The 19,951-nt window shown below is 40.1% G+C and overlaps 1 protein-coding gene across 16 annotated transcripts in view; it reads right to left on the bottom strand.

Moving 5' to 3' along the window:
* LOC106606575 (dual E2 ubiquitin-conjugating enzyme/E3 ubiquitin-protein ligase BIRC6) overlaps nucleotides 1-19,951 on the bottom strand; it is a 151,353-nt gene that overhangs the window by 123,622 nt on the left and 7,780 nt on the right. For all 16 annotated transcript variants that reach the window (XM_082975553.1, XM_082975571.1, XM_082975584.1 and 13 more), the window contains exon 3: nucleotides 11,642-11,779. In XM_082975553.1, coding sequence (XP_082831679.1) covers nucleotides 11,642-11,779 — 138 coding nt within the window. The remainder of the gene's footprint in view (nucleotides 1-11,641; nucleotides 11,780-19,951) is intronic.

Below are 19,951 nucleotides of genomic sequence, written 5' to 3'. Positions count from 1 at the left end.
GTATAGATGAATAGTGTGGTCTACAGTTTATCATAAGATACTATACTTCAGGCGAGCAAAATCTAGAGACTTCCTTAGATTTTGTGCACCAGCTGTTCTTTACAAATATGCACAGACACACACCACTACCCCCCCCCCCCCCCACCTCCCGTTTTACCGGAGTGTGCTTTTCTATCTAGCCGAGGCAGCGTATATCCTGCAAGCTGAATATCCATGTCATCATTCAGCCACGATTCTGTTTAACATAAGATGTTACAGGTTTTGATGCCCTTTTAATAGGATATTCGTGATTGTACCTCGTCTAATTTGTTGTCCAAAGATTGGCAAGTAATATTGACGGTAACGGCTGCTTTCCCACTCGCTTTCTGCGGATCCTTACGAGGCACCCGGCTCTGTGTCCTCTGTACCTCGTTCTCTTTCGCTTGCCAATAACGGGGATGTTGGCCTTGTCGGGTGTTAGTAGTATATCCCATGCATCCTGCTTGTTGAAGAAAACATCTTTGTCTAATCCAAGGTGAGTGATCGCTGTCCTGATATCCAAAAGCTATTTTCTGCTGTAAGATACGTTGGCAGAAACATTATGCACAAAATAAGTTACAAATGACGCAAAAAAACACATAACACAATTGTTTAGGCGCCAGTAAAACTTCTGCCATTTCTTCCGGCACCATTTTACAATGGGCAGCAGAACCGCCAGGACCAGCCCTACATAATTGTATCAGTAAATTGACAGTTGATAGTCGGATTGGATGATACTCGTGATCGGAAAAAAACAGAAGCGTTTTAATAAGCCTAAATAAGAGGTTGGCAGAACACCTCCCTGAACATTCTCATTGCAAAAAAACTGCAGATTAGGAGCAGCGTCCATAGGTGTGCATGTCTGTAACCAGGTTTCCATCCAACCTTTTTATGTGAGTAAAGTACAAGTTGGCTAAAGAAATGTCACTACAGGCCTGATGGAAACAGCAAATTTGTCAGTTAACTTTTGAAATGTCGACAAAACAAAATACAAAGAGATACCACCTTGTCCAGTGGGTCTAAAACGTATCATTTGAGAAATCACGGTGGAAACACTTAGTGGTTCGTCCTTTAAAAGTTGCGTCATACTGCGAAACACCTTGCCAGCTGCCGCAGCATTCTGTGGCAGGTCATTTAATCGTCAGCCATTTTTTCAGTTACTGCAAGTTATTGCTAGTTTGACCACCAGAGGGAATCTTTCAGAAGCATTTGATAGTATTCCATAATGGCATTACCACCTTTTTTGTAATAACATAATATATGGGATTGGCTTAATTAATTAGATTAATATTATGGTGTTTCTATTCAGAGGAAAAAACGAAACCCTCAGGGTTTCCGTAAGGATGGAATGGAAAATATGGCGCTGTACAACACAAGGGTTGGGAGGAGCTACAGGAATGGAGGACTCTAAATTGTTTGTCTTCATTAGACAACTTTGTTCCAATAATTCTGTAAATCAGTGATATTTATTCCCATAGTAATTCATTATGGATCATAACTAAATCAACATCTGCATTTTGAAAGAGTATTTTTTATCATCATTTTATTAACTTCTTTGGGATAGGGGGCGGTATTTTGATGTCCGGATGAAAAGCGTGCCCAAAGTAAACTGCCTGCTATTCAGGCCCAGAAGCTAGGCCTGAGTAGATATGCATATAATTGGTAGATTTGGATAGAAAACACTAAAGTTTCTAAAAGTGTTAAAATAATGTCTGTGAGTATAACAGATCTGAAATGGCAGGCGAAACCCAGAGGACAAACCATCCCCCCCAAAAATGATTCATCCTACCACTGACTTCAATGGCTGGCACTTTTATAATAGGGCGAAATCGTGCCCGATTGCAAGATGTCAACAATCTTTAGAAAGAGTTTCAGGTTGGTTCTTGGAAAAATGAGCCCGAAATTGTTGTTTTTCTAGGTGGCTCCCATTTTGGCTGTAGTGTTTCCAAGCGTGTGAATGAGAGTGCGTTCTTTGGTATTTTTCTCCGGTAAAGACAATAACGATTCTCCGGCTTAAATTGTATTGTTTATTTGCGTACTAGGGTACCTAAGGTTTTATTATAAACGTTGATTGACTTGTTTGGATAAGTTTATTGGTAACATTTGGGATTAATTTGTATGCATTTTGAAGGAGGGAAAACGAGTGGACTATTGACTGAAGCGCGCTAGCTAAACTGAGTTTTTATGGATATAAAGAAGGAGTTTATCGAACAAAAGGACCATTTGTAAAGTAACTGGGACCTTTTGAAGTGCCAACAGAAGATCTTCAAAAAGGTAAGGCATATATTATATCGCTATTTCTGACTTTCGTGTCGCAACTCCCTGGTTGAAAATGATTTGTTATGCATTTGTGTGCTGGGCGCTGTCCTCAGATAATCGCATGGTTTGCTTTCGCCGTAAAGCCTTTTTGAAATCTGACACGCCGGCTGGATTAACAAGATAAGCTTTATTTTGATGTATTGCACTTGTGATTTCATGAAAGTTTAATATATATATAATTTAATTTGAATTTGGCGCTCTGCAATTTCACCGGAGGTTTTAGCTAGCGTCCCACTAATCCGCAAGAAGTTAACGACATGTGTTTATTTGGCTACTGTGCAGTCTACAATACATACTGTAGTAAACATGGGAAAGTGCCTAATTCCTCACATAAGGGAGAGCAGGCCATGTCTGTACTACAGAACGCACGGCACGCGGGAGACCGGTGTAATTTTATAGTTGCGACGTCTTCACTACTATCCTACAATGTAGAAAATGGTAAAAAGAAAAGAAAAATCCTTGAATGAGTAGCTGTGTCCAAACTTTTGACTCGTACTTGCTTAATTTGATTAATATTATGTTTTTTCTATTCCAAGAAAAACAAAAAACCCTCGGTTTCCATTAGGATAGAATAGAAAATATGGTGCTGTACAACGTGACGGTCGGCAGTACAGTACTGGGCTATTTAGCTAAAGAATCCCCGCAGGGCACAAGTAGGCTGTCCTTGTAAGTAATAATTTATTCTTAACTGACTTTCCTAGTTAAATAAAGGTTACACTAAGAGCATAACATTTCTGCGCCCTAATTTTCAAATTCTTGTCTAACCAATACCCAAACGGAGATTCAGTGAAAATAAAAATCTCATTGATTTATCAAGATCAGTCCCCATGCTTGTCTCAGAGCAGCGCAAAACAGTGCTAAAATAGTTGTAGGCTTTTGCTTCTAACTTCAATATGCTCTTTAAATAAATAAGACCTACACCATTTTTAGCAGCACATTACTCAACACTAGTGACTCATTTTGCCTATTTTTGCCTAGAGTCTACCGGAATTATTTTTATTTTTTTTTCAATGTCGTGACTTTCCGCCAATAATTACATTTAGAGGATTGGAGGACTCTAAATTAATATCTAAAAGGGGCATTTTCCGTTAGATATTCTCACAGATCCTAAGGTGCTTTTATAAAATTCTAAATGAATTAATAAAAATAATAAATCGCTTTGTTTAAAAAGTAACGATATTTTGGAGATTTCGTTTTCATTTAACCTAGAGTGAGCAAGAAAAAGGCAATTCTTGAAGATGGGGTGAGACATTCTCACTAATTTGTAAATAAAGCCAATTTGTTATTTAGAATTATTTATTTCTGGAGGTACCTAAACTGGTTATTTAGCAGACATCACTTGCTTATATTCATTCATGAAGATGAGCGCTTGGTAAAGGCAATCTGTAATCTGCTGGCATCACGGCAAAACATCAACATCGCTCTAATTACAGTCAGAAGACAGTTGAAGAACCTTGCGCAGACTTATGGAAAGGCTCAGTAAGAAATGTTACTAATTTATTTTTTATTATCAGAACATTAAGCATGTGTGTTCGCTTGTTTTGTACTGTTCTGTAGTTTCGACCCAATGATTCATCTGACAAACATAGAACTTTGCGTCCTGCAGGTCCAGGCATGGATCAAAGCTGGCGAGACATTCAATAACGTCATCTTCATAGACGAATCAACCGTGGCCCTTGAGCAATTTGCTCAAAATTGTTACAGAAAAAAAGGGAAGAAGATCAAGCAAGCCGAGTCCCAAGCATCCGATCAAACTCCATGTGTGGGGGGCAATTTCTGGCCAGGGACCAGGCCCATATTTGATTGTTGATAGTAACTATTTACATCGCAAAAGGTACATAAAATATTGTAGCCTACACCTCACGGACTGTAATGTGTAGCACAATTCACTCTTGCCTCCTTTTTCAGGTATCATGGCTCGAGATGTCTTTGAGGAATAAATCAACAAGAGATATGCTGGACCCTATGTCAGAGAGGTGTTTCTGGGTACACATGATTTTTTTTAAAGGAAGGATTACAGCAATATTTTGTTACGTTTAGGCCTATTTACATGTATATTTCTATTATTGTACCCAATTTTGGCTGTTCGGCTAAATGTCTTTTTTTCTTCTCCAAATGCAGACAATGACCCAAAACGCACTGACGCCCGGGTTTGCATTTTAAATGAGGGCATAAACTGGGTCAAGACGCCAGCAGAATAAGTAGACCTTTATGTAGTAAAAGGTTAAATAAAAAAAAATTAAAAAAGACCTACAACACCTTCGGTAGGACTACAGTATATCTAAAAATATTTTGTTAATCTCCACATGTAGGTCTACAGATTTAAACCCGATCGAACTTGTTTGGCATCAACTGAAAACATTAATCCGTAACTCCGCCAAGCAAAGATGAACTGGTCTAGGCCATCAAGATGTTTTGGCTGGAGAAATTGACGATACAACAACGCAACAAATACATTGATCATCTCAGCAAGGTTTTACCTATGGTCGTGGAGCTGGGTGGAAGTGCGACTAAAATGTAGTTTATATAAACATCCGCATTTGAATGACTTTTCTCGATATTTTATTTATTAACAAAAGCATAAAGATGTTGCTGAAGAAATACTGTACTACTGTTTTCAGTTAGAAATGTAACACTTTAGAGTAGTTAAGCATCGAATACATTGCAAGTTGAGGGATTTTCACAACAGTAGCCGGGTTATAAAAGGTCTATTGTCCTGCTAATAGGAAACATTTGCATGATGTGCTTCACCTGCTAGTTGTGAAAAACAAGTGTTCGAAAACATGTTCGCAAAATGCCTCCAGTTGTCCATCACTACTGTAAATAAAACCACAGCATCTTGTTTACATTCTTAATTGTGTCACAATTTGTATCTACCTTTCCAATTACTTTTAGATTTCGGGATTTACAAATGTGCGCTTTTAATTATTAGATACATTGTTGTAGTCCAAAAGTGCAGACTTTTTTTCCTCAAATGATTGTTTTATGTAGGATGCTACATTTTTGACCAGTTGCAACTAAGTTGGTCTAATAAATAAAATAAATCCTACTTCCATTAGGCTGTTAAGCCTCATATACTCCCTCAGCCAGTTAAGTTATTTTATATTGGTCTAGGCTCCGAATAAAGACTCCAATTAAGCCCTCTTGTTGTTTGAAAAGTCAAATGAAAATGAAGATTATTGTTCAAATGAATTGCTCGACTGGTGTAGGTTCTCTCCATCTGTTGGTGTGCAACACTTGCATAACAAGCTATATTTTCAGCTCCAGCCACTGCTCTCCTCCTATTGATTGCGCTGCGGTTGCCGCCAGTTGTTTTTTAAATTGAACCTTTATTTAACTACGCAAGTCAGGTAAGAACAAATTCTTATTTACAATGAAGGCCTATCACGGACGATGCTGGGCCAATTGTGCGCCGCCTTATGGCACTCCCAATCACGGTCAGCTGTGATGCAGCCTGAATTCGAACCAGGGACTGTAGTAAAGCCTCTTGCACCGAGATGCAGTGCCTTAGACGGCTGCGCCACTCGGGAGCTATGACATACATATACAGTTGAAGTCGGAAGTTTACCTACACTTAACTATTCATTAAAACTAGTTTTTCAACCACTCCACACATTTCTTGTTGCCAAAATTATAGTTTGTTAAGTCGGTTAGGACATCTACTTTGTGCATGACAAGTCATTCTTCCAACAATTGTTTACAGACAGATTTCACTGTATCACAATTCCAGTGGGTCAGAAGTTTACATACACTAAGTTGACTGTGCCTTTAAACAGCTTGGAAAATTCCAGAAAATGATGTCCTGGCTTTAGAAGCTTCTGATAGGCTAATTGACATCATTTGAGTCAATTGGAGGTGTAGCTGTGGATTCATTTCAAGGCCTACCTTTAAACTCAGTGCCTCTTTGCTTGACATCATGGGAAAATCTAAAGAAATCAGCCAAGACCTCAGAAAAAAATTGTAAGCCTACACAAGTCTGGTTCATCCATGGGAGCAATTTCCAAATGCCTGAAGGTACCACGTTCATCTACACAAATAACAGTACCCAAGTATAAACACCATGGGACCACGCAGCCATCATACCGCTCAGGAAGGAGACGCGTTCTGTCACCTAGAGATTAATGTAATTTTGGCGCAAAAAGTGCAAATCAACCCCAGAACAACAGCAAAGGACCTTGTGAAGATGCTGGAGGAAACAGGTACAGAAGTATCTATATCCACAGTAAAACGAGTCCTATAATCGACATAACCTGAAAGGCCGCTCAGGAAGGAAGAAGCCACTGCTCCAAAACCGGCAAAAAAAAGTCAAGACTACGGTTTGCAACTGCACATGGGGACAAAGATTGAGAAATGTCCTCTGGTCTGACGAAACAAAAATAGAACTGTTGGCCATAATGACCATCGTTATGTTTGGAGGAAAAAGGGGGAGGCTTGCAAGCCAAAGAACACCATCCCAACCGTGAAGCACGGGGATGGCAGCATCATGTTGTGGGGGTGCTTTGCTGCAGGAGGGACTGGTGGACTTCACAAAATAGATAAATGATGTGGATATGTTGCTTCAATATCTCAAGACATCAGTCAGGAAGTTAAAGCTTGGTCGCAAATGGGTCTTCCAAATGGACAAGCATACTTCCAAAGTTGTGGCAAAATGGCTTAAAGACAACGAAGTCAAGGTATTGGAGTGGCCATCACAAAGCCCTAACCTCAATCCTATAGAAAATTTGCGGGTAGAACTGAAAAAGCGTGTGCGAGCAAGGAGGCCTACAAACCTGACTCAGTTACACCAGCTCTGTCAGGAGGAATGGACCAAAATTCACCCAACTTATTGTGGGAAGCTTGTGGAAGGCTACCCGAAACGTTTGACCCACGTTAAACAATTTAAAGGCAATGCTACCAAATACTAATTGAGTGCATGTAAATGTCTGACCCACTGGGAATGTGATGAAAGAAATAAAAACCAAAATAAATAATTCTCTACTGTTATTCTGACATTTCACATTCTTAAAATAAAGTGGTGACCCTAACTGAACTAAAACAGAGAATTTTTACTAGGATTAAATGTCAGGAATTGCGAAAAACTGAGTTTAAATGTATTTGGCTAAGGTGTATGTAAACTTCCAACTTCAACTGTATACACACATATATTATTTTTTTCTGAGATCATTAACTGTGTGTAGGTAGATGTGGTAAGATAGATACAAATGATTTGTAGCAAGTAGGGGGGGGGGTGTTCACACCTAGCTCGGCTATTAGACAATTATTTTGTAAAGGTTGAATTAGAGGTCGACCGATTATGATTTTTCAGCGCCGATACCGATTATTGGCGTGCCAACAAAGCCGCTACCGATTAATCAGCCGATTATTTTTCTCTTTTTTTGAATGACAATTACAACAATACTGAATGAACACTTATTTTTAACTTAATATAATACATCAATAAAATCTATTTAGCCTCAAATATATAATGAAACATGTTCAATTTGGTTTAAATAATGCAAAACAAAGTGTTGCAGAAGAAAGTAAAAGTGTAATATGTGCCATGTAAGAAAGCTAACGTTTAAGTTCCTTGCTCAGAACATGGGAACATATGAAAGCTAGTGGTTCCATTTAACATGAGTCTTCAATATTCCCAGGTAAGAAGTTTTAGGTTGTAGTTATTAACGGAATATTTCTCTCTATACGATTTGTATTTCATATACCTTTGACTATTGGATGTTCTTATAGGCACTTTAGTATTGCCAGTGTAACAGTATAGCTTCCGTCCCTCTCCTCGCTCCTACCTGGGCTCAAACCAGGAACACATCGACAACAGGCACCCTCGAAGCAGCGTTACCCATGCAGAGGAAGGGAAAAAACTACTCCAAGTCTCAGAGCGAGTGACGTTTGAAACGCTATTAGCGTGCACCCGGCTAACTAGCTAGCCATTTCACGTCGGTTACACCAGCCTAATCTCGGGAGTTGATAGGCTTGAAGTCCAACAGGAATCTGTTCCAAAAACGTAAAGTAAAAGGTTGCCAACCAACAACGCATACAAAGTAGCAACGCATACAAACCTAGCTAACTAGCTGCCGAATAGGCATCAACACACCACGTAGCTTATTCTTAATGTTTGTCCATAGGCAAACAGACATGTGAGGACAGACATTTTTCGGAATAAACGTGATGAGTGAAAAATGCAATGAAATAGACCACTCCCTACCCGGTATCTTATTCTGCCGCTATACAACTTTCTATGCGTTGTTTTTTGGAAACCTTGTTATTTACGAAGTTTTTGGAATAGATTCCTGTTGGAACCTTCCACAAATTATACCCACCCAGGTTGAAGTCATAAACAGCGCAATGCTTGAAGCACAGCGAAGGGCTGTTTGAATGAATGCTTACGAGCCTGCTGGTGCCTACCACCGCTCAGTCAGATTGCTCTATCAAATCATAGACTTAATTATAATATAATAAACACACAGAAATACGAGCCTTAGGTCATTAATATGGTCGAATCCGGAAACTATCATCTCGAAAACAAAAGTTTTGTCTTTCAGTGACATACGGAACCGTTCCGTATTTTATCTAACGGGTGGCATCCCTAAGTCTAAATATTCCTGTTAGGCATTGATGTTTATGGTTAGGTACATTGGTGCAACGACAGTACTTTTTTCGCAAATGCGCTTGTTAAGTCAACACCCGTTTGTCGAAGTAGGCTGTGATTCAATGAGAAATTAACAGGCACCGCATCGTTCATATGCAACGCAGGACACGTTAGATAAAATAGTAATATTAACCATGTGTAGTTAACTAGTGATTATGTTAAGATTGATAGTTTTTTATAAGTCTAATGCTAGCTAGCAACTTACCTTTGCTTCTTGCTGCCCTCGCGTTACAGGTAGTCAGCCTGTTAATCCTTGTGGAGTGCAATGTAAGGCAGGTGGTTAGAGCGTTGGACTGGTAACCAAAGGTTGCAAAAACAAATCCCCCCTGAACAAGGCAGTTAACCCCCGTTTCTAGGCCGTCATCGTAAATAAGAATGTGTTCTTAATCTGACTTGCCTAGTTAAATAAAGGTGTAAAAAATAAATCATAATAATACTAATAAAAATAAAAAAATAAATTTAAAATCGGCGGCCAAAAATACCGATTACCGATTGTTATGAAAACTTGAAATCGGCCCTAATTAATCGGCCATTCTGATTAATCGGTCGACCTCTAGGTCGAATAGTCCATTGTTCAGCTAATAAGCCCATCCTGCTACGCTTGTGAAAAACGAATAATAATACTTTTTCCCCTTTCCACATGTTAAAGATTCCAATTGATAAAAGTATTTTTAGCCACAATCGGCCTCAACTCAATTAATAAATTTGAGAACAGTCGATAGCCCGCTGGACTTCGGGCTAGAATGTTGAGGGTTCAAAACCTGCTCCCTGCTTGTTTCATTACATTATTATGCCAGTCTCAGAGCAAATAGCATCATTTAGTACGCTTGTGGGCATGCTGGCAGGATGTAATGTTTTTTATTCTGTATATATGAATAACAAATCAGCCTTTACTTAAATCATGTTTCTAGTCTATTGCATAGTTACAATGTGTAATCATTGATGTCCCAGGAGCAGTAAAGACTGTTGAAGTGTATAATTGTAATACATACATGCAGACACAGCATCAATCAAATAATGGAGTTTGATACACCTGGTATTGGATATGACAGAATAAAAAAATAGCTAAATAAAGTTAATTTCCGAAAATTGTTGACAAAAAAATATGCACAATCGTTTGTCTCTACATTAACATATTCCTCTCAATTGTACAATTTTTGCTTGACTCGTTATGACACTATAACTACTTACATTTGCTACCCCGTAATGTTTTGTCAGCCATCTTTGCTGAAGTCACCAGGGACGGGTGGCTTGCGTCAAATCCGTCATTGGAACCACTCGATATGATTGGTCATTTAAAACCTTGGGACCCAAATGCATAATGAGTGCTCCAACTTCCCCTTGTGGTGGTCTGGAGCCATGAAGCCGTGATGCTGGGTACCTCTAAGTCCCGTGGTGTAAGCTCACAACTTTTAAAGGAGGAACCACTGTATGCACAAATATCGATATAAACTTGGAGTCACTCAATGACTCTTTGTGTGGTCCTCCCACTACAACTCGGGAAAGCATGCAGTTTATTAGGTTACAGATTAAATAAATGATGACGAACTTCACAGGGTGTTGAAAGTGCACGGTGATGAGCTTGATGCTGCTTTCCAATAAATAAAGGGTGTTATTCTGGTGAAATGATGCTAGATGCTTGGCTGCTGTTTGACAAACACATAATTAGATTATGGACAGACAATTTGACAGCTACACTCACACTGTTCGAACTGTTGGCAAGAGCGCACTGGCCAATACCAGAGAGGGCACATTCGCTATATAATGCAACATTTGTGACAAAACCATCAGGTTTGAAAACGCTATGGAAACCCATTGAACTCGTATTTATTTATCTTTTTATTCGGGACATGGGAATTTAACAGCAAAAATTATTTTTATGTGCACTGCGTCATCACTCACACCATTTTCTCCACAACAAGTCAATTTGATGGAAACATCTTGTGGGAAAATGCTTATATTGCTTTTACGCAGATTTCTTTTTATATTCATGAGAATCTGATCGCCAAATTAGATGAAAGCTGAGCGGGTGACATTATGAAGCGAGTGGGCGGAGAAATACAGCTTCACTATCCATTCAGAGCAGCAGAATCAACGTGGGCCTACAGCCTGCCATTCTCTTTAAAGACAGTTGAGTTACTTAGACCATGTAGAACCGAATGACTGATGAGAAAGATGCGTGTTGGTACCCGAAAATAACTATTTTTCCAGTCGCGGATCAAAAATTTTAAAAAAACTCTGATCATAATCGTATCCACAAGATTGCCCATATTCGTTATGACAGCGGTTTTGTCCGACTACTCAACACACCCCTATTGCTAACGGAGATGTCTCACATGAAATGGCTCACATCAAGTGTGTCTTTCAAAACAGTGTAATCCCACAAAATGCATTTTGGAAATGATATATTACATTGTCTGCTTCATTACAGTAGTTGCATGTTCAATAATATGAAAGGATAGATAGGCTTGCAATTGTCACATGTATTTTAAGCTCTTAAAATATCATGTACCCATGCACGGTATTTTATGTTGGTCACGTCATTTTACTGTTTGGAACTAAATTAACCATTTGTTAACTGGTTAATGGGGGTTGGTTAGCCGGAAAGTAGGAAAGTTGTGACACAGTTCGCCTCCTCCCAGAGCGCTGAGTGTGACTCACCTTGGCCACTTTGTGATTGGCTGCAGTCTCATGTGAGGTATTCTTCAGTCCTTCTTTGAGTTGAGTGATGAAGATGTCATAGCCCTCCGTGTTGGACACATCTACCTTCTCCAGGCAGGCCGAGAGCATCTGCTGAGCCTGCAGGGAACACACACACACAGATCCACACTCACCATAGGACAGAGATACAATAATTGGTTTACGGATGGAAACAAAACCTGTTTACACAAGATCGTATGCCAATTGTTAACACTGACAAAAATGCAGGGGTCGCATTTGCATTTGCTTTCAGCATTTTCAAAATGTAGACAATCAAAAAATCTGTTTCTCAAACCATTTAATCTGCATTTTATATTGAAAGTCAACAAGGTGTCAAAAGCATTCCACAGGGATGCTGGCCCATGTTGACTCCAATGCTTCCCACAGTTGTGTCAAGTTGGCTGGATGTCCTTTGGGTGGTGGACCGTTCTTGATACACAGAGGAAACTGTTGAGCGTGAAAAGCCCAGCGGCGTTGCAGTTCTTGATACACAAACCGGTACGCCTTCTACCATACCCCATTCAAAGGCGCTGACATATTGCCTTACCCATTCACCCTCTGAATGGCACAGAATCACAAGCTATTCCTCAACCTGATTTAACAAGTGACATTAATGTGGGATCATAGCTTTCACTTGGATTCACCTGGTCAGTCTCATGGAAAGAGCAGGTGTTCTTAATGTTTTGTATACATTAGCGCAACAGTCAGCAAAAAAATTTAAAATGTCATCAGGGGACAGAGAAGTGCAACGCTTTTTGGCTATCAGCCACACAAGTAAATTATACTGAACTAAAATAAAACACAACAATTTCAAAGACTTGACTGAGCTACAATTCATATAAGGAAATCAATCAGTTTAAATAAATTCATTAGGCCCTCCCTGATCTATGGATTTCACATGACTGACAATACAGATATGGATCTGATGGTCACAGATACCTTAAAATAATGTAGGTGCGTGGATCAGAAAACCAGTCAGTATCTGGTGTGACCACCATTTGCCTCATGCAGTGCGACACATCTCCTTCGCATAGAGTTGATCAGGCTGTTGATTGTGGCCTGTGGAATGTTGTCCCACTCCTCTTCAAATTCAATATATAGTTGCTGGATATTGGCACTAACTGGAACACGTGGCAAGTGAAATTCAAGGATTTGAGTACTTCTTGAAGCACTAATATTTATTTTCAAGGGTCATCAATTTGTAATAGTTACTATTATGCAATTGTTTCTAGTTGCAAGCAGATGGCAGTATATTGTCACAAAAAAACAACTTACTATTCATCACTACCAAAGTTCTACTCAATAATACGCGTTTCACTACATACGTGAGTGGTAAGTCAGTACCGATGACTGATATCCTTATATGAACTGTTACTCAGTAAAATCTTTTAAATTCTTGCATGTTGCGTTTATATTTTTGCTCAGTGTACATGACAATAATAATATGTTGTACTGTCTTCATATTTCACAATTTTAGGTCCCACGCAATGACATGAAAGTTAATTCTGATAGCGTAAAAGGCCCTTAGTTGACTCAAATGTTGTATTCTATACCCATTTGAAAAGAAACAAGTTATGTGTTTAATAAGATTAAAGACTCTCCGGGGACCTCATTTAAATTTTACGGAACCCCACAAGGGTCCCGGACCCCAAGTTTGGGAACCACTGTACAACTAACTTCTCTCCCTGCTTGCTTCAATGCTTCCTCTCTGTATCACCTTTGCCTCCACTGCAGCCTGACTCACCACTGTCTGTCTCACTACTCACTGTAGAGAAAATGTATTCTGTTATGAGAACATCTTGATTATAGCTAGCTTAATGTCAGTCAACTTCTCCTGCTGAGGTCAGGCTCTGTTCAACATTAGGTCTAACTTCATCCTTCTAGCCAGCTAGTTATAGCTAGCTACTTTGCAAACAGCCAGAGCCCTTGAGCTACCTAGACATCGGACTGAAATATCAGCGATTTAAAAAAAAAGTTGTACACTCAAAATCCACCATCAGGGGCATCTCTGCCACTTGCCTCTGTAGGTCTGGGCTGAGGTAGTTAATTTCACCTCTCCGTCTGTTGTGGGCGGAGTTCCTCGTTGGACAGAGTGGTGTGAATGCGTTGCTAACAAGGCAAATCCGGGACAGCAGGCGAACATAACAAGCATACATGAATCCACTCGTTCGCAGAGGTAGGCGCTATTAGATCTCAGATCAAGAAGCCTTCAGACCATTGTTCAACGCTGAGAATGCAATAAGTGGGTAAACAATTTAAAGAGGCAAGTTAATGCAATTTCACAAATAAAACGGTGCGTCAACAGCGTTTACCCTCTACTACATCCCCTAATTTAAAAAAATTATTATTCACCTTTATTTAACCAGGTAGGCAAGTTGAGAACAAGTTCTCATTTACAATTGCGACCTGGCCAAGAAAGCAAAGCAGTTTGACACATACAACAACACAGAGTTACACATGGAATAAAACAAACATACTGTCAATAATATAGTAGAAAAATAAGTCTATATACAAAGTGAGCAAATGAGGTGAGATAAGGGAGGTAAAGGCAAAAAAGGCCATGGTGGTGAAGTAAATACAATATAGCAAGTAAAACACTGGAATGGTAGATTTGTAGTGGAAGAAAGTACAAAGTAGAAATAGAAAAAAAATGGGGTGCAAAGGAGCTAACTAAATAAATAAATAAATACAGTAGGGGAAGAGGTAGTTGTTTGGGCTAAATTATAGATGGGCTATGTACAGGTGCAGTAATCTGTGAGCTGCTCTGACAGCTGGTGCTTAAAGCTAGTGAGGGAGATAAGTGTTTCCAGTTTCAGAGATATTTGTAGTTCGTTCCAGTCATTGGCAGCAGAGAACTGGAAGGAGAGGCGGCCGAAGGAGGAATTGGCTTTGGGGGTGACCAAAGAGATACCTGCTGGAGCGCGTGCTACAGGTGGGTGCTGCTATGGTGACCAGCGAGCTGAGAGAAGGGGGAACTTTACCTAGCAGGGTCTTGTAGATGACCTGGAGACAGTGGCTTTGGCGACGAGTATGAAGCGAGGGCCAGCCAACGAGAGCGTACAGGTCGCAGTAGTGGGTAGTATATGGGGCTTTGGTGATAAAACGGATGGCACTGTGATAGACTGCATTCAGTTTATTGAGTAGGGTATTGGAGGCTATTTTGTAAATGACATCGCCGAAGTCGAGGATCGGTAGGATGGTCAGTTTTACGAGGGTATGTTTGGCAGCATGAGGGAAAGATGCTTTGTTGCGAAATTGGAAGCCAATTCTAGATTTAACTTTGGATTGGAGATGTTTGATGTGAGTCTGGAAGGAGAGTTTACAGTCTAACCAGACACCTAGGTATTTGTAGTTGTCCACATATTCTAAGTAAGAACCGTCCAGAGTAGTGATGCTGGACGGGCGGGCAGGTGCGGGCAGCGATCGGTTGAAGAGCCTGCATTTAGTTTTACTTGTATTTAAGAGCAGTTGGAGGCCATGGAAGGAGAGTTGTATGGCATTGAAGCTTGTCTAGAGGGTAGTTAACACAGTGTCCAAAGAAGGGCCAGAAGTATACAGAATGGTGTCGTCTGCGTAGAAGTAGATCAGACTCACCAGCAGCAAGAGCGACATCATTGATGTATACAGAGAAAAGAGTCGGCCCAAGAATTGAACCCTGTGGCACCCCCATAGAGACTGCCGGAGGCCCGGACAACAGGCCCTCCGATTTGACATATTGAACTCTATCAGAGAAGTAGTTGGTGAACCAGGCGAGGCAATCATTTCAGAAACCAAGACTATTGAGTCTGCCGATGAGGATGTGGTGATTGACAGAGTCGAAAGCCTTGGCAAGGTGAATGGATATGGCAGCACAGTATTGTTTCTTATCGATGGCGGTTAAGATACCGTTTAGGACCTTGAGCGTGGCTGAGGTGCACCTCTGACCAGCTCTGAAACCAGATTGCAAAGCGGAGAAGGTGCGGTGGGATTCGAAATGGTCAGTAATCTGTTTGTTGACTTGGCTTTCGAAGACCTTAGAAAGGCAGGGTAGGATGGATATAGGTCTGTAGCAGTTTGGGTCAGTCAAGAGTGTGTCCCCCTTTGAAGAGGGGGATGACCGCAGCTGCTTTCCAATCTTTGGGAATCTCAGACGACACGAAAGAGAGGTTGAACAGGCTAGTAATAGGGGTTGCAACAATTTCGGCAGATCATTTAAGAAAGAAAGGGTCCAGATTGTCTAGCCCGGCTGATTTGTAAGGGTCCAGATTTTGCAGCTCTTTCAGAACATCAGCTGACTGGATTTGGGAGAAGGAGAAATGGGGGAGGCTTGGGCAAGTTGCAGTGGGAGGTGCAGTGCTGTTGACCCGGGTAGGGATAGCCAGGTGGAAAGCATGGCCAGCAGTAGAAAAATGCGTATTGAAATTCCCGATTATCGTAGATTTATCGGTGGTGACAATGTTTCCTAGCCTCAGTGCAGTGGACAGCTGGGAGGAGGTGCGCTTATTCTCCATGAACTTTACAGTGTCCCAATAATGAGAACAAATGCAGTTGAAGTCGGAAGTTTACATACACTTAGGTTGGAGTCATTAAAACTCGTTTGTCAACCACTCCACAAATGTCTTGTGAACAAACTATAGTTTTGGCAAGTCGGTTAGGACATCTACTTTGTGCATGACAAGTCATTTTTCCAACAATTGTTTACAGACAGATTTCACTGTATCACAATTCCAGCGGGTCAGAAGTTTACATACACTAAGTTGACTGTGCCTTTAAACAGCTTGGAAAATCCCAGAAAATGATGTCATGGCTTTAGAAGCTTCTGATGCTGGAGGAAACGGGTAATAAAGTATCTATATCCACAGTAAAACAAGTCCTATATCAACATAACCTGAAAGGCCGCTCAGCAAGGAAGAAGCCACTGCTCCAAAATCGCTTTTTGGAGAAATGTCCTCTGGTCTGATGAAACAAAAATATAACTATTTGGCCATAATGACCATCGTTATGTTTGGAGGAAAAAGGGGGAGGCTTGCAAGCCAAAGAACACCATATCAACTGTGAAACACCGGGGTGGCAGCATCATGTTGTGGGGGTGCTTTGCTGCAGGAGGGACTGGTGCACTTCACAAAATAGATGGCATGATTAACCTGTTGGGGCTAGGGGGCAGTATTTTCACGGCTGGATAAAAAAACGTACCCGATTTAATCTGGTTACTAATCCTACCCAGTAACTAGAATATGCATATACTTATTATATATGGATAGAAAATACCCTAAAGTTTCTAAAACTGTTTGAATGGTGTCTGTGAGTATAACAGAACTCATTTGGCAGGCAAAACCCTGAGACATTTTCTGACAGGAAGTGGATACCTGATGTGTTGAATTACCTTTAAGCCTATGCCATTGAAACACACAGGGATTGATTAATATTTTGGCACTTCCTATTGCTTCCACTAGATGTCACCAGCCTTTACAAAGTGTTTTGAGTCTTTTACTGTGAGATCTGACCGAACAAGAGCCATGGAACGGTGATGGCCGATTAGACTCTGGCGCGCGAGTTCATGTTGGGTACCCTCGTTCCAATACGTTATAAAAGAGAATGCATTCGTCCACCTTGAATATTATTCATGTTCTGGTTAAAAAAGGCACTAATGATTTATGCTATACAACGTTTGACATGTTTGAACGAACGTAAATATATTTTTTCCCCTCGTTCATGACGAGAAGTCCGGCTGGCTTAGATCATGTGCTAACAACACGGAGCTTTTTGGATATAAATGATGAGCTTTTTTGAACAAAACTACATTCGTTATGGACCTGGGATTCCTGGAAGTGACATCTGATGAAGAGAATCAAAGGTAATGGATTATTTGCATAGTATTTTCGATTTTAGATCTCTCCAACATGGCCGTTTGTCTGTATAGCAAAGCATATTTTTCTGGGCGCAGTGCTCAGATTATTGCAAAGTGTGATTTCCCAGTAAGGTTATTTTTAAATCTGGCAAGTTGATTGCGTTCAAGAGATGTAAATCTATAATTCTTTAAATGACAATATAATATTTTACCAATGTTTTCTAATTTTAATTATTTAATTTGTGGTGCTGACTTGACTGCCGGTTATTGGAGGGAAACGATTTCCTCAACATCAATGCCATAGTAAAACGCTGTTTTTGGATATAAATATGAACTTGATAGAACTAAAAATGCATGCATTGTCTAACATAATGTCCTAGGAGTGTCATCTGATGGAGATTGTAAAAGGTTAGTGCATCATTTTAGCTGGTTTTATGGTTTGGTGACGCCCGTCTTTGAATTGACAAAACATTACACACAGCTATTGTCAATGTACTCTCCTAACATAATCTAACTTTATAAAATTTGAATTTTGACATTTATTTGGTTTCAAATTTGCCGCTCTTGAAATGCACCTGCTGTTGATAGGGTGCACCACGGGTGGCACGCTAGCATCCCACATAGCCCCAAGAAGTTAAGGAAAATTATGTGGATATATTGAAGCAACATCAAGACATTAGTCAGGAAGTTGAATCTTGGTCGCAAATGGGTCTTCCAAATGGACAATGACACCAAGCATACTTCCAAAGTTGTGGCAAAGTCAAGGTATTGGAGTGGCCATCACAAAGCCCTGACCTCAATCCCATAGAAAATTTGTAGGCAGAACTGAAAAAGCGTGTGCGAGCAAGGAGGCCTACAAACCTGACTCAGTTACACCAGCTCTGTCAGGAGGAATGGGCCAAAATTCACCCAACGTATTGTAGGAAGGTTGTGGAAGGCTACCCAAAACATTTGACCCAAGTTAAACAATTTAAAGGCAATGCTATCAAATACTTATTGAGCGTATGTACATTTCTGACCAATGGGAATGTGATGAAAGAAATAAAAGCTTAAATCCTTTCTACTATTATTCTGACATCTCACATTCTTAAAATAAAGTGGTGATCCTAACTGACCTAAGACAGGGAATTTTTACGAGGATTAAATGTTAGGAATTGTGAAAAACTGAGTTTAAATGTATTTGGCTAAGGTGTATGTAAACTTCCGACTTCAACTGTATATTTCATCCGAGTGGAGAAGTGCAACTGAAGCACAAAATCACTCCTTTTACATTCATGATTTAGAGCGAAACCTGACAGAAGCACAGCAGAAATTACAATAAGAAGCCATTTAGATCTGTGTTTACAACATGCAGCAAGAGTTTCTGCGTTTTTCAAGCAGAAAGGGAAAGACTCTCGCTGTGTTTTGTAAATGCAGATCTAAATCGCTCCTTCCCGCAAATCGCATAAATCATTCACAAATGTGTTAGATTAAAAACGTTCTTTAAAAAATGTGTCCTGTAAAATGTAAAACTAGAAATATGAGTGACTTTCCTGAGTATCATCTAGTAACAGAATTATCCACTGATAGCTGGCATGGAGAGGCAGTCCCTACTCATTAGGGAGAGCCGCCTTGGAGTGATGGGGCAGATCAGACGAGACAAAGCAGGTAGGCAATAATAGACTGCTGCAGAAGAGGAGAGGAACAGCCTGTGCAGATCAATAATACTTGCAGCACAAAGTATACACAGCCACACCCACACCAGGAAGCCACCCACAGGGGTTATTAAAGGCACAATCTGTCATTTCAACCAGTCTGACCCTGCCATGTAACCACTGTCAAAGTCAGACTGAGCAATGGATCCAAGAATTGAAAAAAAAAACCATCTTCACTCTGCAGGTGGGCCAACAGGAAGAAAGAAATGCTGTGAAAACCGAGCGGGAAAGGGGCATCTTAGAATAAAACGATTTTACTAAATATTATTCTTACTGGATAAGAGAAGGAAACTCTTGCCCCTTATCACTCTCCAGTAAAACTTAGGGGCACTGGCATGCAGCCAATATCAATAATGGGACAACTTCAAAGCATATAAATAAAGAAAACATGTTCTTATATTATATAATAAAGCATAATAAAATGTCATTTAGCAGACTTTTTATCCAAAGCAACTTACAGTCCTGCGAGCACACATACTATGTTTCAGCAAACCCATGGTTCAGTATGTACTGCGGTTTTGGGTTCACGGTTCAGCAGAAAATGAAATTCCAACAGTTATGTAGTTCATTTTTGTGGCCCAGTTTCTGTAAAATAATTCAATGTTTCTGGCATTGTTTGTTTTGACGGGGATTGTCATGTTGGGCCTCAAGTAGGGTGCTTTTAAATTTTGCATATTTGTTTATTTCAAATAAACAAAAAGCTAACTGTTGGAAGTGGTACTCGTTCCGAAATGGACCTGGGGCTTTCCC

The sequence above is a fragment of the Salmo salar genome, chromosome 01, assembly GCF_965601325.2.
Source record: "Salmo salar chromosome 01, fSalSal1, whole genome shotgun sequence".
Classification (NCBI taxonomy): domain Eukaryota; kingdom Metazoa; phylum Chordata; class Actinopteri; order Salmoniformes; family Salmonidae; genus Salmo; species Salmo salar.
Note: the sequence above shows the minus strand (reverse complement) of the source record. Positions and strands in the feature narration are given on the sequence as shown.